The sequence below is a fragment of the Panthera tigris genome, chromosome B2, assembly GCF_018350195.1.
Source record: "Panthera tigris isolate Pti1 chromosome B2, P.tigris_Pti1_mat1.1, whole genome shotgun sequence".
In the NCBI taxonomy this organism is placed as follows: Eukaryota; Metazoa; Chordata; class Mammalia; order Carnivora; family Felidae; genus Panthera; species Panthera tigris.
The window spans coordinates 143279533-143302230 of record NC_056664.1 but is presented as its reverse complement, the minus strand read 5'-3'; the positions used below and the strand labels follow the sequence as shown (position 1 = coordinate 143302230).

The following is a 22698-nucleotide window of genomic DNA, read 5'->3' as shown; positions in this document are numbered from 1 at the left end:
CACTTCTGCATTCGGTTGTTGTTCTCAATTGCCTTCCTTCCCTATACTTGGGAGATGCCACCACTAACCTCGACTTCAGTGTATTTCATTCTTTTGCTGAGTTGGCTTTTCTTCTCTTCACCTTATCATTTATTAACTCCTTGCTATACAAACCCTCACCTTTCACACATTTCAAGTTCTTTCTTTCCCCAACCGTGCTGTGGTCTATTTCCTGACTGATTATTCGGGCACTTACAATCTGTATCCCTTTCATTACGATGGAGTGGCTGACACCCAAAGGGTACATATGAGCAGATTCCCACAAATCGCAGCTATTCGGGGTCACATTTGGTTCAGGCCTTGCATAGGTCTTGCCATAAAGAAATAAAAGAGGCCTCAAGGGTAGGACCTTTGGCCGGTCACTCCTGTTGGAATCCGGGGCCAACGAGTCTAAGCCACGGGTGTGGACTTCCTGTTGCAGCCCCATGGCTTTGCTCTCCTGTGGACCGGTTGTGCCTGGGTCTTCCTCTGCCAGCTAAAGTGTGGTGAGGATGAGACCTTCTGGAAAATACACTACTGAAGCACAACTCAAAAGTTCTTGCCATCCCGATGATAGGCTGGTAGCCTTTTCCTATGGGAGCATCAACGTTGTTAAAATTGAGTGAATACTTCTTTCGGGCTTTCTGTAGAACATATCACCTGATTTGAACTAAAATTCTGGCAATTTTCCTTATAGATTTGGAAAGCACTTCTGTGGAGGGACTTTAATAGCCCCAGAGTGGGTGTTGACAGCTGCCCACTGCTTGGAGAGGTATGTCTGGGGAACATGAAGACTTGTCTTAAAAACTCTCTGCCTCTCTCCCCTTCTCCTTTCCTGATTTCCTCCCTCCTTTCTTTCTCTCTCTGCCCCTTCTTTTCTCCCTCTCTCCCTCCTTTCTTTCCTCCTTCCCTCCCTCTTTTCTCCATCCCTCCCTTCTTTTCTCCTTCCTTCCTTCCTTCCTTCCTTTCTTCCTTCCTTCCTTCCTTCCTTCCTTCTTTTTATGGCAGTGACACTAGGGACCAGGGAATGGATGTGAAGTTTGAATCAGAATTTCCAGGGCCACTGGATGAGAGAGAAGGGGAATATTTCTAGGGAGGGTGGGTATGTAGGCCTGGGTCCATGGTAGAACAGACCTCCTCACTGTGACAGACACGGGTCCTCCCAGGTTCTCCCGACATGGGTATCTGTCCATTCTTCTTCTGTGGTCAGGCCAAAAGCAGCTCGAGAACATTCCTTAGTGACCAGATTCAAGTAAACGGTGAGCTTCCTCTCTTGCCACTTGGAGGTCGCTGACTGTGGGTAGCGAGGTGGGGAGAAGACGCCATGTTTATGACTCAGAAGGCCACCTGATGAAGGGGCTGGCACATGACTTTGCTCCAAATGTCACCACCTTTCCTAGATCCTCAAGGCCTGCAGCGTATAAGGTCATCCTGGGCGCACACCGAGAAATAAATCTTGAAACGGATATTCAGGACATAGAGGTATCCAAGCTGTTCTTGGAGCCCACACGTGCAGATATCGCCTTGCTGAAGCTAAGCAGGTACTAACTCACCCTTGGTTTTCACCCCAAGATCAGGGATAACATTTGTTTATGCCCGGGTTTCATGAGCATAACAGAGTTGTGCGTATGTGCGTGTGTGTGGTGGGGGGGAGACACCGTCTAGGACATGAAAGACACAAAGGCTTTGGGGAACAGAGAAAACTTGGGTTCGGTCCCATTCTGCCACACATTAGCTGTGCTCTTGAAAAAAGGCATCAGACAGATATCACAGGATTTCACTCGTAGGTGGAATTTGAGAAAGTTAACAGATGATCACAGGGGAAGGGGAAATAAGAAAAACAGAGAGGGAGGCAAACCCTAAGAGGCTCTTAAATACAGAGAACAAACTGAGGGTTGATGGGGGGCGGGAGGAAGGGAAAATGGGTGATGGGCATTGGGAGGGCACTTGTTGGGATGAGCACTGGGTGTTGGATGTAAGTGATGAATCACAGGAATCTACTCCTGAAACCAAGACTACACTGTATGTTAACTAACTTGAGACTGATCATTAAAAAGAGGCACCAGGATTCGGTTTCCTTGTGTGGAAAAGGAGTGAGTTGAAATATGAAGTGCATGAAGCTCTCACTTAACCTTGGCCAGTCAGCTAACATACATCCATAATCAGAGAAGTATTCAGTTCTTCCAGGTTGACCGTTCTCCTCTCAAAACAATAATTGTTTGGGGGAAACCAAACAAAATTACATGTTTCAAAGCACTTCAAAAGCTACAATATAGGGGCGCCTAGATGGCTCAGTGGGTTGAGCATCCGACTTTGGCTCAGGTCGTGATCTCGCAGTTTGTGAGTTCGAGCCCACGTGTCGCTCACTGCTATCCGTGTGGAGCCCACTTCAGATCCCCTGTCTCCCTCTCTCTGCCCCGCCCCCGCTTGGGCTCTCCCCTGCCCCAAGTAAATAGTTTCTTCAAAAAGCTACAATATAGACCCACACACAAACACATACACACACAATTCACAAATGCAAATTCCTCTTCCTCCTATGTTTTTGTTTTTGCTTTTGCTTTTTTGGGAGACAGAGAGAAAGAGAGTGCTTTTTTGGGAGAGAGAGAGAAAGAGAGGGCGAAAGTGAGTGAGGGGCAGAGAGCGAGTGGGAGAGAAGCAGGGCTCACCCGAAGTGGAGCTCATGTTTTTACCCAAAGCAGGGCTCAAGCTCACCTGAACGCGCGAACTGTGAGATCATGACCTGAGTCGAAGTCGGATGCTTAACCGATGGAGCCACCCAGACGCCCTTCCCTGTCTTTGGTTTTATTTTCCCTGTTGAAATAGAATTTTGTTAAGTCTGACGAAATGATAAACCTGCTTATGTTACTTAAAGTTAGTGATATTTGGAAGCTGGTGCCAATGGAGAAGGCTGATCGGACAGCTATTTTGAGAATAGGCGCCTTTGGGCCGGGCAACAAGGCCCAGAGAACACACGTACCGTATCTGGTGGATTCCAGACAGCGTGGGATGAGCCAGGATGGGCCAGGCCAGCACCAGGAGAAAAGGTGTTTCTGCATCGCACTGTGTCACTGGAGCAGGGAAATACCAGCTCAGAGGATTCTGGGGGCTTTGGGCCGATGGCATCTTGTGAGTGACCAACAGAGGAGTGGCGCGAGAATCCTAACGAGGCAGTCCGATGTAACTTTTGATGTTTTTCTTTCAGATCCGCCATCATCACCTCCAAAGTGATCCCAGCTTGTCTGCCACCCCCAAATTATGTGGTTGCTGACCGGACATTATGTTACATCACTGGCTGGGGAGACACCCAAGGTGAGAGAAATTCCCAAACTCACACAAGGAATTGGTGTAGACCTATAGCCTACAGGAGAAAACGACCCTTTGTGCAAATTCCTATCACTTTTCCTGAGGGTCCACCCTTCCTGACTTTGTCTTGGTTCCCGCCTAAGTCTCCATAATTCATCGTCGAGGGACGTGGGCGAGGGACGGAGTAGTCCCTCTTGGGACTGAGTCTCTTGGCCCATACATGCAATGTTGATATCCCATCCCCAGGTAAGTAGGGTTTTGAAGTAGACCTAAACATTAAGGGTGTTTGATTATTGTTCATGTGAAGTTAGCCACACTGAGCTCCCTAACATGGCACGACACAACAACAAAAATTGCCGTTAAGCTCATCTCCCCAGGTCCCCACATGCATTCGTAGGCGTGGAGAGGCTGTTGGTGGTGGGACAGACTGACAGCTGGGGGAAAGGAAGGAAGGTTCCAGCCCTACGGTGGCGTTCGGTGTTGGTCGATGGGGTGTGCGTGAAAGAGGAAATGCTTATGCAGGATCCTGTGTCAGCACTCGTGCTGCATTCGGGGGGCCCCATCTTCTCTTGGCAGTAGGCCCTGATAGGGATTATACTCGTCAGACTCGGGCCTCAAAACATTGTAAGAATGTCTTAGATCTCTGCCTCGCTTTCTCCAAGTGTTGGTGAGGGCTCCAGAATGGGGGTCAGGGGCTCCGGAGGGTAGATCTCGTTCTGCCGCTCGCTGGGCAAACTGGACAAATCACCTTGCCTCCTTGTACCACTTGGCCTGGAAGCCCTCACCTGTAAAACCTGCGTTTTCGAATTGTGTTTCACACAGTATTTTGTTATTAGCTTTCGTTTAAGCAAGGTTTTGTGGTTTTGGGAAAAAAAAGTTAAAAATGACTGGCCTTGGTCACTTCAAATCTGCCTTCCTTCTTTCTGCACTTTTCCTACATTTGTGAAACCTCACCTCCTGAATGTTGCACGTCCCCTGCTTTCCGTGCTTTGGAGGCTGTGAGCACTGAGAAGTTAAAGGGAAAGCTTCCCAAATGAAGCGTCGCTGTGGATGTGACAGTCTATTCCGTTGTTTTGCATTTAAAAAAACTTAAACATCCCAAACCCCTATGAGTTCAATATTTTTTGTTTCCATTTTGGAAATGAGGGATCTGAGGTTCCGAGAAGGTACAGGGCGGCCCCCTGGGAGCCTCATGCACAAAGGGCGGGCAAGGGGGGTTCTTGAGTCAGAACCCCGACTCCCACCTATCGGCTGCAGGCTCTTCTTGAACCCGTTTCCTCAGCTGGAAAATGGGCTGCAGGGCCACGGTGGGGGAAACGATGAGAGGGGTGCACGGAGCACTGAGCACGGCCACCATCCACAATTTTCTAACTGCCATCCGGTGCTAGGTTCCTCCATCTACCCTGGCCTCGCCCTCAGGTCGAGTGGGAAGACGATTCTCCGTATACTCAGTGAACCAGGAGGAGTCACAAAACAGAAGTCAGGCCTGTTTACCACTTTTCTTATGTCAGGAGTGACGTTAGATCAGTGTCCTCGGCTTCTTGGCGTGAAGTCAAAACTCTCCCGTTCTCCCTTTCAGTCTCCGGACTTTCCCTGACTTGCTATTTCAAAGCAAGGGAAGCATTCAGGCAAGGGGCTCGTTCCGGTTAGTCCTTCAGCAGCAGAGTGCTTCTGGGGCTGCTGCCTCTTCCTCCCCACAGCCCCTATCAGGGCGCCCCTATCTAGGACACCTCCAGCCTCCCGGCCCTCAGCAATGCCATCTCTACTGTGGCCACACGATGGCAGCACTTCTGCACAGACCACACCAATTTCCCCGCCAGCTAGTGGTGGATTTTGTCACCAGCCTCGGGACGGGTCTTGCTCAGAAAGCAGACACAAGGGCAAGACACTTGAATAAATCAATTTGCAGCAGGGTATTTGAGAGGGCTGGTCCCTCCCCACGAGTACTCAACTCAAGTAGTGCACCCCACCCGATGCCTCCTCGGGCCCTTCTTCCGCGGTGGCTCTGCCCAGCCAGAGCTGGGTCAAGCCTCTCCTTCCCAGATGGCGGTCCCCGTCCACGCTCCTGTCAACTCCAGATCCAGCGTAGGTATTCCAAACTCGACACGACCGTCCAAGTTTACTCAGAGTCTTTGGAGAAGGAGTAGCACCCCGTCTCCTGGCTGTTCCACGCTAGCAACGCTTTTTTGCGAGACACGTGAAAGCCGGGCTTGCAAGATTCGAAAACTGGATTATTTCTGAAAACACATGCCCGGGTGTGTCTATCTGGAAAAGCGGCGTTTCCTCTGGCTGTTTTGCAAATGTTCCACTTCAATTTGCCAAAGTAGAAAAAAAAAAAAAGCAGTTTTTTTACAAAAGAAATACGAGTAAGACAAGCACATGGGAGAATATTTACTCTTCCTAACTGGAAAAGAAGTGAAAACTAGGAAACAAACCAGGACAATTTTCAACTATTATATTAGCAAATATTTTAAAAAATATTAAATACTCAGAAGTGTAGGGTGAAGTGCCCTTTTGTTCTGGTGAAGTCGTGTCCTGTCATACACTTTTAGAAAATAATTTGGCAACGTTAACCGGGAGCCATAAACACATGTATATAATTTCTGGGAACCAGGGTAAGAAAATGTTAAGGAATATAAATAAAATGCATGAACAAAGATGTGGACAGTTGGAAACCACTGTAGGAGCCCAGAAACACGGGTGTGAAGAATTTGGGCAATGATGTCACAGACCCAACTTCAAATCCCAGTTCCTCCGCTGACTTGCTGGGTGATCTTGGGCAAACTACACACCCTCTCCCAGCCTCAGTTTCCTTCACTGTGCAGTAGGATTGACAGAAGTGCCTATTTCGTGTGACTATGGTAAGGATTAAATGAGAGACACCACCGAACGAGCCTGTGCCTGAAAAAGTTTATTCCGGTAAAAGGCAGCCATTTTTTTTTATATTGTGGTAAAGTATATATGACATAAAGTTTACTATTTTAATTATTTTGAAGAGTACGACTCAGTAGCACTTAGTACATTCGCAATGCTGTGCAACCACGACTGCTATTTCCGGAACACTTTCCTCACCTTAAAAGGAAACCGCCCACCCATGAAGCAGTCACCCCCATCGAGATATTAACTACGGGCACCCGGATGGCTCATTGACCATCAGACTCGGGATTTTGGCTCAGGTCATGATCTCACGGTTGTGAGATCCAGCCTCACATTTGGCTTCTCGAAGAGCGTGGAGCCTGCTTAAGATTCCCTCTCCCTCTCCCTCTGCCCCTCCCCTGTTCGTGTGTGCTCTCGCTCGCTCTCTCTCTCTCAAAAAAAAAAAAACACAACCCACTAATTACATAGATCGTAGTATCCAAAAAAAAAGCCCTTATTATATAAGATTGTGTGAAATCAACCAGGGTATAAAGTCGTGCAATATGATATAAGTGGTAAAAAAGAAACAAGCATCTAAAAAAGACTGAAAGTGAATATATGATATAGTAACACCTGTATTTCTCAATCTCTCTTTACATGTTAAAAAAGATTTCTTTAGAGTTAAAAAAAGAACCAAAGAAACATAACAACACGAGCCCCAAAACACCACAAAGAAACCCAGATTTTTAAACCCAGGTCTTGGGAACATGAAATCATATATAATATTTATACCTTTAAGGGGTAGAAAGAAAGAGAAGAATTCCAGTAGTATTAGGAACTGACTTAATTTTTGTTTTGAGAGAGAGGATGTGAGCAGAGGAGGGGCAGGGAGAGAGGGGGACACAGAATCCGAAGCAGCTCCAGGCTCTGAGCTGTGGGCACAGAGCCCGACGTGGGGCTCGAACTCACGAACCGCGAGACCATGACCTGAGCGGAAGTCGGACGCCTAACCGACTGGGCCACCCAGGCGCCCGGGGAACTGACCTCTTTATACAACCTCACGGTCAAACAAGAGACCTGTCACTGTTGCTCGGTTGTGCCAGAAGGTTCCTTGGGGGCATATTTGGGATCTGGTAGCCATTTCCTTAATCTTTCTAAACACAGGGACCTTTGGCGCCGGTCTCCTCAAGGAAGCCCAGCTCCCGGTGATCGAAAACAAGGTGTGCAATCGCTACGAGTATCTCAACGGAAGAGTCAAATCCACAGAGCTTTGTGCTGGGAATTTGGCCGGAGGCACCGACAGCTGTCAGGTGAGGACACAGTCCAATCTTCCGCCGTCCCGCGTCGGCCTCTTCGATGCCTCTGCCCCCCAGTGGCAGATCCAGGAAGCCTTTGTCCATTGAAGGCCACGTCCACGTGCTACCCAGAAACATTTCAGGTCTGGCCCTGAACGCGGACTGAGGTCATCTGAGGGGATTTCTTGGGCCGAGTTCCAGATGGGTTGTAAGGGAGTCGTTAGGTATCATCACTGCCAGAGCCCCACACACCTGGGGACTGTGTTGGAGCACGGGACTCGGGTGGTGGCCTTGCTAGCAGGGAAGCAAGGGAGGGTATGGGGAAGAGACCAACTGTGCCCCCTTTGCAATTACTCTGGGCTTGACTCTGCCGAAGGGAAACCCCAAGGCACGAAGGGATGAGTCCACTCTTCACAAGGGACTTCTCCCCCAGGAACACCAAACGGTGTGGTTTTGCTAAATGTACCCTGTTAAGTACCGAAGCACTTCAGCCCTTGTCGGGTACTGAAGCTACTCAAGTAACACATTAATAAGTTTCTTTCTAATTGCAAAAGAATGTTCAAGTGCTGGGAAAACATACATTTGGGTAACAGGGGTGACATCCCATAATAAAAGGGTGCCGGTTTCATCCCCTCGTGGTTCTTTTCTCTCTCTGCCCAGGGTGACAGCGGAGGGCCTCTGGTCTGCTTCGAGAAGGACAAGTACATTTTACAAGGAGTCACTTCTTGGGGTCTTGGCTGTGCCCGCCCCAATAAGCCCGGTGTCTATGTTCGTGTTTCAAGGTTTGTTCCTTGGATTGAAGGGATAATGACAAACAATTAATTGGATGGGAGACAGAGCGAGGCGTCAGCACATCTAGAAGCTGGACCGCGGGTGGGGAATTGAGCACGCTCAGAAATGATTGACAGTAATCAGACCAACACACTGTACTTACACCACCCGCTGCTAAACCTCAACATGTTTTAGTATTATCGTGGATAAATTGTTCCTGTCCGTGGACTGCTGGATTCTGTAATAAAAAAAGTAACACATTTATAACATTTGTTGAAAATAAACTCTGTACTTCCTTTAACTTTTTTGAGCTTCATTGTTTTCTTGTTCTTCGTTTATCCTACCCATTTTAAATAGTGTGACTGCCGCACTTAGGTGATCTCTCTCTTTCTCATAAGGAGTCGTTGCGTAAAGGACAGAGAAGCCTGTAAGATCATAGAGAAGAGAGCAGAGAAGTCCTAGTAAGCCGCCCATATGTTTATCATGTCTATAAAAGACGGTTTGACACACGTCTTTATTTCTGGCACCGCGATGGATGTTTTCAAAGCTGCAGCATGTATGGGGAGTCATGAGAACAAATTCTATTCTTGGGGATGAAATCTGTTACTGACAACTTGACGTTAGCTGAGCACAGCGGACGCCGGGCGGAGACTTGTGCACGGTGAAGGGAACCGGGCAATGGCAGTGTAATACAATACAATACAGGCTCCGTAGGGAGCCTGCGTGCTATTCTGGGTTACATTTGAATCTAGGAATGGTACCAAGATCCACGACCGCAGACTGAAGGTAGAGCACTTAATTTCCATCGCTAATTGTCTGCCCAGACAGCCTGTCCTGTCACGCGGGAACGGTGTTTCCCAGTGACGCGTGTGCAAAAGGAAGACCGAGAACAAACCTTGATTGTTCTTGACAATTAAACACTTTTTTATTGTGACCGGAACCAAAATAGCAACCCAAGATGCAATTCGAAGGTGAGAGTATCGAGGCAGGAATAGTCATCTTCCAGCATAGAGAAGCGCGAAAACAGCGAAACTGCGAGTGTGGACGAGTACAGGGTGATGGCAGCATGAAGTCCCCAAAGAGCAGTGTTTATTTCACGGGAAAATAAAACATTCATATTCAGTCCTCTTGTGCTGGAGGATTACAAAACTTATTTTACAATTAGCCCACACCCCATACCTATTGTCATGTGTTCACAGAGAATTGTCTTCTTTGTTGGCAAGATTCTCCTCGGTGCTCGTTTTGTCTGTCCACACAAAATAACTCATGAAAAACTTCTGCATAAGATATATACTGAATCGGAAATACCACGAATATAACATACGAAGCAGAACAGCAGGAAAAGGTAACAGATATGTATTTAAGCTCTGCATTTCAAAAGTCTCAGTAACAAAAAAAGAAAGATCAAATCCCTTATTAGTGTCTGTGACATCACTTCTAAAGCTTCTCCCAATTCTTTTAAACATGGATATAAATTGACCTTACTTTTAAATTAAAATGTAAGCTGCTTCCCAAGACAGGTTAAACGTGTCAAGGTTGAATGAGAACAGTCCATGGTTTTCACCCTTGACCATGGGCGGCATCGTAGAACTGGACTCACAAGATATAAGATAAATATCCCTTCAAGATTAAAATCTTAAGACCCATGAAGTCGGAATCCATGGATTTTGTTCAATACTGAACTGAGTACGGGGCTCTATCTTCTGAGGCCCAAATCTGATTTAAGAAAACAATAGGGTCAAATCCTCAAATTGTACAGATTTGTTCATGATCACGGAACAAGGCCCGAGCACGCCCGCGGGCCCAGATGCTACAGTGGCTTCCACTGGGCAAAACAAGAAGAGAAAGGAAAGCCTCAGTACCACGTGGCCCAGGGGCCTCAGATTCAGTCTCTTCACAGGCAGGATCTCCAAACCTTCATCCTCCCTGGAATCTTCAGAACGCTCAGCTCGGAGCTTTCATTCGTCGATCAGATTTGATGAACCCACTCTGGACACTTTTCCCCGATCCCTGGTTTGCACGTCCTTCATCTTTGATGGAGCAAGCAGTCGTGAGAACTTGGTGAAGGTTTCTCTCGTCCCTCTATAACTGGGTCAGACCCGCTGCCCCAACTTTAGACAAAAACTGGGGCGGGGGGGGGGCGCTGTATGTGCAACAGGCTCTTTGCTAAGCCAGCCGCATACTCTGTGCGCCCAGAAAGTTCCCGAGCGCCGTAAATCCTAATTCATCCGACATCATATAAAAATACCCTGGGCAGTTTGAATGTCTTTGTACAGCATGACGAACGCTTGGAGCCGCGCGGCATAATGTGGCTAAAATGGACAACACGCACGTGTGTGCAAGGCACATCGGTTCCTTGAGAGACATCGACCTAGAGAGCCCCTTCCTTCTGTCTTTGGCAGGGGGGCGTCAAAGGTGCGAGCTGCAAACTTGGGTTTTCTTTCTCCTGCCACATTTGTAGGAATATGGACTAACAAAACAAGGAGAGAAGAGAAAGTCCTTATGAACTATTATACAACAAGCTACAACAAAGTTTTCTTGCTCAACATTATAGTTGGTTTTGATCAAACACACGGACGTGTAACATCTCATAAAAGCCCAATTCAAAGGTGACAAAAAAACTGTCGCCAGGCTCATTTTTTAAAACCTGCTTTCAGACCCTAGGCAGGGTTAATCTGCATGTAAGTTCTTCATGTGACAGGACTAGGACGCCACCCACCCTGACCTGGTCCCTGAACTCGGATACAAACCAAGCAATTGTCTAGAAAGACACAGTTAGCAAAATGTTTCTCTCTTTTGGATAAAGCGGGGGCCTTACGATGGTATGAGGCTCAAGAGGATTTCACACAGTTTAACACCTTTTATGAATTTCTTAATTTTGATTTGCAAAATGGCAGTATCTCAAAGAGAATCTTCGACCTCACTCCAAATTTCAGGTATCATTGCTCTAAGGGTGAAAGATAGGTGGAGCTTTTGGGTGAGAAGTAAGTCATTACCGTCACTTCATTTCCAAACAAGTGTAAGAATCTGTTTGGATTACTTCCCGAGGCAAATGCCCACCTGTTCTCTGACTGTTATAAGTCAGTTACTGCGATATGAGCTGATGGTTTTATTTTACACACACTGATGAGCTTTCCTTAGGAAACTTCTGAGATGATGAATCAATCTTCTGTTTCAAAATAGCATCAAGAAACAGGGCGATAAAATCCAATGAAATCATTGTATAAGTTGTAGAGGTTTAGTAACATACTCAGGAGACACTTAGCAATGGTTGCTGACCTGAGCCAAAGTCGGACGCTTAACCGACTGAGCCACCCAGGTGCCCCAAAGCTGTGAACCTTTCTAAGCATAGATTTCCTAGTACTGAAATGAGTGAGGATAAGAACTGGAATTGCATAAAATCATTTTGAGTATTAAATGAAATGGCATGTGTGAAACCATCCATCACACTGGTACTTAAAAAATGCCGCCTTCTAATCTCTTCCTAATCTACAAGTGAGGAAAAGAACTGCCATGAGGTTATTAACACTTCAGTCTTCTTATAAATATTTTTGACGCAAATTTTTTTTTTTAAGTTGAGAGAGCCACATACTTAATTTCCAGGCCGTTATTTAGAAGACTGGTTTTCTTTTAAAAATCAGCAGTTAAATTGTTTTTTAACTATGCAAATAATACAAGGCCATGTGTTGTAATGAGAAAATTAATCAAATAATACAAAAGTTCTACAGAGTGTATGGGGCTCCTGGGTGGCTCAGTCAGTTGGGCGTCTGACTTTGGCTCAGGTCATGATCTCACAGTTTGTGAGTTCGAGCCCCGCGTCGGGCTCTGTGCTGACAGCTCGGAGCCTGGAGCCCGCTTCGGATTCTGTGTCTCCCTCTCTCTCTGCCCCTCCCCCACTTGTGCTCTGTCTCTATTTGTCCTCAAAAATAAATAAAACATGTAAAAACAAAAGTCTACAGAGTATAAAAGTGAAGTCTTCTTCCCAATTCATTGCTATCCCAAGAGGGTCTACATTACTATATTAGATCTTTTATTCTAATATTTTACTAATTTACGAATTAGTAAATTACTAATTTACTAATGTAATTAGTAATTTACTAATTAGTAATTTTACTAATTTACTAATATTTTACTATTCTAATATTTTACTCTAATATTTCATATCCTCTCTTCCTCTTTTTATTATGAAACATTTCCAGCAGAGGAAATTAGAAAGAATTTGTGTAGTGTGAATTTTTCTTGATATAACTCTTCATGTTTGTGTATCGGTTAGATACTTGCCCTACACACCAGTTAGACGGCCTTCTTCAAAACTTAATCTCTCTTTCTCCTTCTCCATCTTCTATTGATCTATTTTTATCCATCCACCCACCCATCCATCCATCCATCCATCCATCCATTATCTCTTTCTCTCTCTTTCCATCTTCTGTCTTCTAGCTCCAGAGAGAATTCGCTATTGGTTTTATTTTTTAATAAATACTGAAACAGGGGCGCCTGGGTGGCTCAGTCGGTTGAGCAGCCGGCTTCGGCTCAGGTCATGATCTCACAGTTCGTGAGTTCGAGCCCCGCGTCGGGCTCTGTGCTGACAGCTCGGAGCCCGGAGCCTGTTTCGGATTCTGTGTCTCCCTCTCTCTGACCCTCCCCCGTTCATGCTCTGTCTCTCTCTGTCTCAAAAATAAATAAACGTAAAAAAAAATAATAAATACTGAAACACATTGTTCAGCAACTTTTCACTTTGTAATCAATCTTAAAGATCTTACTGTGTCATTCCACACAGATATATCTCAATTCTTTTCATCTCTATATAGTAAGCCATACCATGAATATATTATCATTCTCACGATCAGTTTCCTACTGATGCACATTTATTTCTGCTTTGCCAAATGACCCATTCTCTTCCTTTAGATTTTTTTTTCTGAGTTTTAACACCTTAGCAATGTTTCCCTCTTCATAACCACATCTTAAAAATAATATACAGTCTTTCAGAGTTTTGCTTTTTTTTATATTAAACTTCCAAATCAACTTTGAATCTTCTGCTTAGGACGTGAGATGACAGATTGATATTATTTCCCCCCATGAGAGTTCAATTTTCTCCACACCCTTTTTTCCCTTAGTAGTTTGAAACGCTGCTTTTATTTAAGGTGCACTGAATTTCATACGATACCTGCCAAGTTTTTCTACATCGTCCACTGTTTCTGGCAAGGCGATACCCTTGGTTTCAGGCAACAGCATCACGAGCCCGCCGCAGACAGATGCCAGGATACCTACGGAATAAAGAAAGGCGACAGCACACGAGGAACGCACAGCTGGCCCGTGGCCTCCCTCCCTGCTCACCCTGGAGCTTAACCTTAACCAGCTAACCAACTAACCTCAACCAGCCCTTACTGGCAGCAGCCCTCTGGTTACCCACCCAGCTCTCCGGTTCTCTTTTGCCACCCTTCGAAACGTTCTCTTCCTTCCTTGGACCCTGCGCGGTCCCACCGTCCCGGGACTCTTGCAAACACCTGTTCATTCGCTCACTTCGCTGTTACTTACCGGGCGCCTAAGTGAGAGAGAAGACCTCACCTCCTGCTTCTCACAGGACTCCTCTCAGCTTCCTTTTACCCACCAAGCGCTTTACCGGTTCCTCTCCCTCCCCTTCCCTACTGGGTCACATTACACGGTTGGACTCGTCCCCACTTCGGCCCAATGGCCATCTCTTGGGGCCTTTCTGGGCTTCTCACTGTGCGCCGAACCCTCTGGCTCCAGGTCTGCAACGGGCTGGTGGGGGCACGGACCCTATGCCAGCCTCTCCTCTTTCGGGACCCTTCTCCCAACCTCGCGTCATCCTCCGGTTGCTGTCCCCACCTTTCCTGTTCTTTAGAGCTGAAATTCTTGAAACACCATCCTCCCCTATTTCCCACATCTCTTCACGTCCTATGGATATGCCGGTAAATGTTTAGCAACCGGCCCTCCCGAAGATACAGCGCCGACTTGCAGCGTCTGCCGATTTCCGTGGTGTGAGTACCCCCACCGCGGGCATCTCTAGGTCCTGCCACGATATCATGGATCCAGGCGGTGGGAAGGGAGGGGCGGTGACAACGTGTGATGTCGCGTCTCCCCCATAAGGACACGACAGACCAAAGAGGCCCGAAGAACACAGAGAGTAGGGAAATGTACGTGAACTAGGAAGTGATGGGGTTTGAGTAATTATCTCCTCTGTTTTTAATAGATTTGATACAGGGAAGTTTGAACAATGGCTGTGCTAACCCCTGGGCTCAAAAATCCCTGAAAACTTCACAGGTGGCCTTGGCAGGTGGGTGCTGGCTGGCGTCCTGTGCCCCCCCCCCACCCCCCCGCCCGCTCTCTGTGGGGTCCGCCCTGCGTGCTCCGGACCCACCTTGCCCACCGGTCGGGCGCCACGGCAGCACCGGCCGCTGGTGAAGCCGCTGCCCTCCCCTGGCCCCGCTTCTCTCTGGCCTCTTCATCCCTCTCGCATCCCTCCTCCTCTCCTTGAGGCCTCCAGGCCCTTTGCCACCCAAGACGCTTTGTCGCTCATCAGGGCTCTGCCTTGCCCGGGCCCCCTCCTTTCCTCTCACCTGGTCCCATTCCTGGGGTGGGGGTCTCAGACCCTCCCATGTCAGTGGTTATCTACACTCAGATGGCCTCCCGATCTCTGTCACCGGGCCACGCTTCTTCTCACGCCCCAAAGGCTACTGGCTTTCTTGCAGGCATTTGCTGCGACCCACACCCAGACAGGTTCCTTGGTGTCCCGTGGGCCAGCTCCTCTGGCATTCACTCAACGAGGGCCTGGCTGTCTCCGCTTTTCCCAGCCAGGAGCTCGGTCTTCCCCCCTCCCTTTGCCTCTGGGGAGCCCCTCCGGGGAGCCCACTCAGTCACCCCTCTTGCCAGTTTTACTTTCTTTTTAAGTTTATTTATCATGAGAGAGAAAGAGAGAGGGAGAGAGCACGAGTAGAGGAGGGGCAGAGAGAGAGGGGGAGAGAATCCCAAGCAGGCTCTGTACTGTCAGCACAGAGCCCGATGTGGGGCTTGAACTCACAAACCATGAGATCACGACCTGACCCCAAACCAAGAGTCAGACACATAACCGACTGAGCCACCCAGGTGCCCCCTTGCCAGTTTTACTACTAACGTATTTCTCGAATCTCTGTGCCCAGTGCTCCTGGTGTCATGGCCTTAACCCCCAGCCACCAGGCATGATCCCTTCCCTGAGGAACTGGCTCCCCACCAGCACGGCCTCCCTCCAACCCATTTGCACATCAGAGTCCTGCTTCTAATATGTAAACCTAACACTGTCAATCCCAGCTTAGATCTCCTAGCTTCCACTGCTGTTTGGATAAAGAGCAAACCTTTGCGGGACCAGGACTACCCTTCATGACTGTGATCTGGTCCAGCCTGCCACCCAGCGTCCCCTCCCTTCCCCGCGCCCCCAACCCCCCACATCTGGCGTCTGCTTTTGACTTCCCCGCTTCCCAGACAACAGCTTCACCCTTGGCCGCTAGGCCTTCCACCGCCTGGAGCCCAGGCCCACGCTTCCCACGTAGGTAATTTCTACTCCTCTCCGATCTCAGCTATGCACTCCTCCTTCCTCCTCCACTCCAGCGGGTCAGGTGTCCCTACCCTGCGCTCGCCTGCCCGCGCCCTCTGCTTTCAGTGTTTAGCACACTGTGCTGTGACTGATGGTTTGGAAGGAAGTGTGGCTCTCTCCCCAGCCAGACTCGGCAGGAAGGGGGGACAGGACAGCATCAGGGCCGGCTTTCCCAGCGCTTGGCTGCAAGCCAGGCCCAGACCTTGAACGACTGCCGCCCCACCCCCAGCCCAGACCATTTGGTCTTGGTTGAACAGAGGCACTCTCTGCTTTTTCATGCTGGCCACAGAGTCAACACTGGGCTTGTTCATCAGACCCCATGAAATAATTTGCAGTAATCTTTTCTTGAATTGGGTGCTGTCACGCAGTTAGGAGCTTTCCTGCCCCTAGCTAGCGAGCACTGGTAGGGATTTTGCATCATTCAGGATGTATGTCCCCACGGACTCAATATTTTCATTGCAAGTTAAACTGCTGAGCACAAAGTAGAACACAGTCTCTACCAGGAGTGAGGACGTGGAGGTGGAGGGAAGGTAGGTGGGAAGGGGGCCAGCCTGTGGGCTTTCTTGCTGAAGAGAGTAGAGGCAGGGACGAGACACAGGCAGAAAGGTGAGCACAACACTTGAGAAGCACTGGACTGAATCACCCTAAGCCCCCAGCCCCTATGCCTTGCTTCTGGCCCCTCAGGAGGCCTGCGGAAACTGGAGTTGGAAGGAGGGCATGAACTTGAGAGCCATCGCAGAGCTTACAGTACATGGGCAAGGGGTTCCACGCACAGCCTGCTTCACGTCAGAGCAAACGAAGATACGATATCTAATAGGTATCGAACATTTAAAAATCTAATTAGTTTGTAGGCTTATTCCGAAACAGCCGGAAGGTCCAAATTGGTCCCCTGAAAATTAGTCGTGTGGTCCCCCAATTTCAAGAGTTTTGTAGTACTGGAATGTAACTCAGAACTTAAGCAAAGAAAGCTAATGGCTCATCACGACACTTTTATATAAAATAAATTAAAATCATTTAGGTTTCCCATAGGACTATAATCGGTTTGGCCACTCAAAACTCAAGCAATTGTCATAAAAAAATTGAATGATCTCATTAATAGCAAACCTAGTAATCACTATAGATGAAATACAAAGAATATAGATGAAAGCATTTAGGAATCACGTATGAAAGGAGTTCTTACCAAAGATGATAAGAGGTAGTTCTAACCAAATGGCCGCCAGCCGGAAGAGCAGAAATGGGGCTATGATTCCCCCAAAATCACATAAACCCGAGCAGAGAGAAACTCCGAAGTTTCTGTAGAGTAAAACATTGTTTTAGAGACAAAAATATTTAATGTAGTCAGGATAAGGGAAACGTTCAGATACACAGGCAGCAAAGCAATCTTAGTAATATTTTCCGTTTCTGTAGCTTTCGACTTTGAGAACCACGACCTCCTCTCCTATTTCGAAGCACGCCGTTTCCATTCTGCCCCATTTCACATCCGGGCAAACGCCGAGTCACCGGAGAGCGAGGCGGTCTACAGCGCCGGTGGAAATCATTCTCTCACCGGAGGCTCACCGCCCAGCCCACGCCGCAGTGCTCAGGGATCACCTCGGCACCCTCACTTGACAGTAAGGAAGGCCCGTGAATACTCCCCCAGGAAAGGAGGCCAACGTGCAGCCCACGCACGCTGTTTCACTCTGTCCTTCCTCAATCACTCACAGCTGCCAGACGTGGAATGTGGTCAGAACAGAGGCCGTAGCCTTTAAACGGGGTGATGCCGACGAGCACAGTTTTGACCCACCTCTAAGCAAGTACGCTACCCAGATTTTCTGATCCCACAAAACCACCGCTGTGTATAAAGATACTGATACGAGAAATGTTTCTGTCAAGAGATGCGGAAGGTAGCAATGCAGAAAGCAGCTATAGCTCAAAGTGGATCTTCTTTACTGGCTGCCTCCAGCCCGGGCTAATATATCATCAAGTTAAGAAAACTGTTTCATGGGTTTTAGGTGAAAACATTTGGCTGCAGAATCACTTAGGAGAAACCAGGACATGTAGGTTGGAATTACCGTAATGTTGTTGGGTACAATTCTGAATTTACCAAATAAACAATTTCAAAGGCCATGGTAATCCCTAGTCTTCCCAGGGTAGCCACTGTGGTTCTCAACCACGGTATTCCTGAAAATAGAAAATGTGGAAGGGCAGAGTTAGGGGTTTGCTTTCAATGAAATATCACAAAACAACAAAAGGCATTTGTTTAGTGTTCTCCCAGCCCTAAGTCTTTGCTAATTTTAAGCACAAATGACAGATATCTTCTAATATTGTAGCCAAATTTATTTTTAAGTGTTTATTTATTTTTGAGAGAGAGAGAGAGAGAGAGACAGAGCATGAGCAGGGGAGGGGCAGAGAAAGAGGGAGACACAGAATCCAAAACAGGCTCCAGGCTCTGAGCTGTCAGCCCAGAGCCCGATGTGGGGCTCGAACTCCCGAACTGTGAGACCATGACCTGAGTGGAAGTTGGACGCCTAACCGGCTAAGCCACCCAGGTGCCCCATATTGTAACCAAATTTTAGCAGCGACAACCACCAGGATGATAGCTCATATTTAGTGTGCTAGTTGCCTTTCTGAGCAGGGTTAGATGATGGAAATACAATTCAAGAACCATTTGTTAAGCAGCCACTGTATTGAAAACAGTGTTCCCGGCACTGCCATCCTAGAGGGCCTGCGTGCCCTGGCCTTCTGGAAGGTGGTCTTCACTTGGGCCCTTGAGAACCGTTACCACAGCCTATTGCCCGTTTGCCCTCTCTCTGTTCCCACCCCTTAGTGACAACACACAGAACACCTGCTCCAAGCAGGCCAGAAAGAATCTGGATGTGAAGCCAATGTTGCTTTCTAGAGGGTAGCAAAGGCTTGGGGACTGGAACCTTCGGAAGGGAAGATCTATGCCTTGTGTTATTGGTAGGGTGTATGTTTCTTATTGTCTTCCCCATCCCCAATCTTGCTACTTCCCCAAGAAATCATCTAGAAGAGGCCAGATTCTTAAAAATCAGTTGGTTCATTCATTTAAAAATGAACTGTTCTAGGGGCTGCACTGGTTATATGAGGAAATTCTCCTATCCTCCAAAGTAACTAGGAGAAAAAGCTCAAAGTTCTTCATTAAATGTTTTATTTCTTTTGAGTTTTAAGAGAAGAAGGAGTAAACCATCTTTGCCCTAAAAAGTCAGTGCTCTAAATTTCTTAAGAGTTGCACAAAAACAGACACTCAGATCAATGGAACAGAATAGAGAACCCAGAAATGGACCCACAAATGTATGGCCAACTAATCTTTGACAAAGCAAGAAAGAATATCCAATGGAATAAAGACAGTCTCTTCAGCAAATGGTGCTGCGAAAACTGGACAACGACATGCAGAAAAATGAACCTGAGCCACTTTCCTACACCAGATACAAAAGTAAACTCAAAATGGATGAAAGACCTAAACGTAAGACAGGAAGCCATCAAAATCCTCGAGGAGAAAGCAGGAAAAAAACCTCTTCGACCTTGGCCGCAGCAACTTCTTACTCAACCCATCTCCAGAGGCAAGGGAAACAAAAGCAAAAATGAACTATTGGGAACTCAAAAAATAAAAAGCTTCTGCACAGAGAAGGAAACAATCAGTAAAACTTAAAGGCAACTGACGGAATGGGAGAAGATATTTGCAAATGACATATCAGATAAAGGGTCAGTACCTAAAATCTATAAAGAACTTATCAAATTCAACATCCCAAAAAACAAATAATCCAGTGAAGAAATGGGCAAAAGACATGAATAGACACTTCTCCAAAGAAGACATCCAGATGGCCAACCGACACATGAAAAAATGCTCCACATCACTCATCATCAGGGAAATGCAAATCAAAACCACGATGAGATACCATCTGACACCTGTCAGAATGGCTAATGTTAACAACTCAGGCAACAACAGATGTTGACGAGGATGCGGAGATAGAGGATCTCTTTTGCACTGTTGGTGGGAATGCAAACTGGTGCAGCCGCTTTGGAAAACAGTATAGAGGTTCCTCAAAAAATTAAAAATAGAACTACCCTATGACCCAATAATTGCACCACTAGGTATTTATCCAAAGGATACAGGTATGCTGTTTTGAAGGGGCACGTGCACCCCCATGTTTACAGCAGCACTATCAACAATAACCAAAGTATGGAAAGAGCCCAAATGTCCATCAATGGATGAATGGAGAAAGAAAATGTGGTATATATGTATACACACACACACACACACACACACACACACACAATGGAGTATTACTTGGCAATCAAAAAGAATGAAATCTTGCCATCTGCAGCTATGTGGATGGAACTAGAGGGTATTATATTATAAGTGAAATTAATAAGTCAGAGAAAGACAAATATTGTATGACCTCACTCATATGAGGACTTTAAGAGACAAAACAGATGAACATAAGGGAAGGGAAGCAAAAATATAAAAACAGGGAGGGGGACAAAACATAAGAGACTCTTAAATATGGAGGACAAATAGAGGGTTACTGGAGGGGGTGTGGGAGGGGGGATGGGCTAAATGGATAAGGGGCACTAAGGAATCTACTCCTGAAATCATTGTTGCACTATATGCTAACTAACTTGGATATAAATTTTAAAAATGTTAAAAAAAGAATGATTAGCAAGATTCACACACACACACACACACACACACACAAAGAGTTGTGCGACTTATGCCATCCGTCCTTAGTGGACATGGGTCTGAGATATGTGACTGATGGACAAGCACATATCTGTTCTCCCAAGCAAAGCTAAGGACATCCTGACCTCCATCTTTGAAAATGAAATTCTTCCCTTTTATATTCATATTCATTCATGCTCACTCAGTACTAAATGGTCCTCTTGTCTCCTAGAAGGATTAATGCTCATTCCCGAGCACATGATTTTTTTAGTAGAAAAGCAGGTGTGGAGGCGGAGGATGAAAGAAAAGAATTGAGCTTGGTAGATTTACTGGTCTTCTCTACAAGAATAGTCAACGACAACAGCAACAACAACAAAGCTAAAACCGACCAAATAAAACCATTGCCTAGGACGGCAAGCACAGAGAAAGACGGTTTAAGAATCCAGATCACTGCTGGGAGGCTCCGGGTTACTACATTTTGACCGCAAACTGGCCGAGGACGTCCTGGTGTACTTGACGTTTTTCCCAGATGAGGACACCTGTAGCTCTCACGCTAACAGTTACATCAGGGGGTGAGGAGTATCAGGATTGTGCTGATGTGCTGGGCTGCCATGTGCCCTGGCACAGAGCAGTGGTAAACATGTGTTTTATTTAGGCCTTGCCTCTTCATGAAGGCCAGAGAGGGGGACTAGGAAATGCATTCCACCCCAGCCTTCAATGAGCAGGTGGTACAGCGCCAGGGGCCAGGGAACGGAAAGTGGGAGCCCTTGCCCAGATTCCCTGGGTCCCAGCCCGACCGGGCAACCTCTCGCTGTTCTCGGGCTGCAAAGAATGTCGCCGGCTACCGTGGAAATGACTTGATTATCCAGGTTAAATTCTTAAGTTAGAGGGGTTTTTTTCCTACTGAATCAAGACTACTCTACAAGTGAGTCCCGCTGATAACTTTCATGACAATTTAAGTTTATGAGTGAGGCTATCACCGTTTGCCAGAAAGAACCACACGAAACCCAGGAAACCGAACACACACACACACGCACACACACGCAACACGTGGTTAGCTCAGTGAATACAGACAGATAACAAGTCAATTCAGCGGTATGTTGAGAAAATGCTGTCAAGCGGCCACCCTTGGGGAGACATGGTTTCTCCTACATGCTGACTTTACCCCGAAAGACTCTCAGTTCGTTCCGAGCAGCAGAGGCCACTATCTAACCACCCCGAGCTAGAGATTTCGGTGAAACGTGTAATAAAACAGAAGTCCCAAGGGCACTGCACTGTTCGTGAACTTAAAAGTGAAGTGAAAGCGATTTGTCAGGAAGTGTAAATGATGTGTGGATGTTACGTATGCAAACAGAAACTTCTGATCATCCATCGCAGGAATACTCGAAGTTCGTCTCAGAGAGGCAACAGGCACCTTTCAGGAACAGTGACAAGAAAACACACAAGACAACTTAAAAATGAGGAGTGACGCTGGAACTAGGCTCCGTGGAGTCCTGAGAACACAGAGAAAGATGGTCCCTCTGAATAGACGTTTATTTGGTCAAGGGACTGGAGATTACTGAGAATAATGCCTCAATTTTTGAAGAAAGGATATGCAGGATTTTAAATGAACACTATTTTACATCTCTGTACCATCTGCTTGGAGTTCTGAAATAAAACGGTAGTGAAAATTTGTAATAGAGATATGTAAATTAAGATGTATTGGCTTACTCCTCACTTCAAGAGAAATAAAAGGCAGAATTCTCCTTTCAAAAAGACTACTTACCAAAAGGGCTAGGTTTGTACCCATCCTAAACAAACCCAAATGAAAGATGCAGACAGCTACGGATAAAGAAAACCTAGTTCTCAGACTTCAATTAGAGTTCAGAAATTTGGGTCAAAAGCAGAGTGCCTTAAGTGAAGAGACAGCCAGAAAGACTTTCTTTTTCCAGAATGTCATTCTTTAGACCATGAAAAGTTGTGCTCAGTGGAGGCAAAGCCAGTTAAATTGTTCTCTAAGAGATAATTTTAGAGCTGATTCCTCTAAAAGGCTAATCAGCATTCAGTGCAGGGGCCCTCCTCCTGTTCATGACGTCAAGAACGACTGAGAGGAAGAGTCTTTCTAATGTTAATCCAGCAGCCCAAGTAACCAGGTCCAAAACCTCCCTTAAGTAGAAGTTAGGGCTGCCAACTCCAGCGAGGAACCTCTGTTAAAATTTGGTGCTCAC

General features: G+C 46.8%; 2 protein-coding genes across 2 annotated transcripts in view; one reads left to right on the top strand and one right to left on the bottom strand.

The window, feature by feature from the left end:
* PLG (plasminogen) overlaps positions 1-8545 on the top strand; it is a 43539-nt gene extending 34994 nt beyond the window's left edge. Inside the window, exons 15-19 of the mRNA XM_007097235.3 lie at positions 716-790; positions 1419-1559; positions 3221-3327; positions 7342-7487; positions 8133-8545. Of these exons, the coding sequence (XP_007097297.2) occupies positions 716-790; positions 1419-1559; positions 3221-3327; positions 7342-7487; positions 8133-8294 (631 nt within the window). The 3' untranslated portion in view covers positions 8295-8545. The remainder of the gene's footprint in view (positions 1-715; positions 791-1418; positions 1560-3220; positions 3328-7341; positions 7488-8132) is intronic.
* A 598-nt stretch (positions 8546-9143) lies between these two features.
* Positions 9144-22698, bottom strand: part of SLC22A3 (solute carrier family 22 member 3) — a 93221-nt gene continuing 79666 nt past the window's right edge. Inside the window, exons 8-11 of the mRNA XM_042987467.1 lie at positions 17883-17991; positions 17012-17124; positions 13408-13507; positions 9144-10713 (exon numbers count right to left, since the gene is read on the bottom strand). Of these exons, the coding sequence (XP_042843401.1) occupies positions 10653-10713; positions 13408-13507; positions 17012-17124; positions 17883-17991 (383 nt within the window). The 3' untranslated portion in view covers positions 9144-10652. The remainder of the gene's footprint in view (positions 10714-13407; positions 13508-17011; positions 17125-17882; positions 17992-22698) is intronic.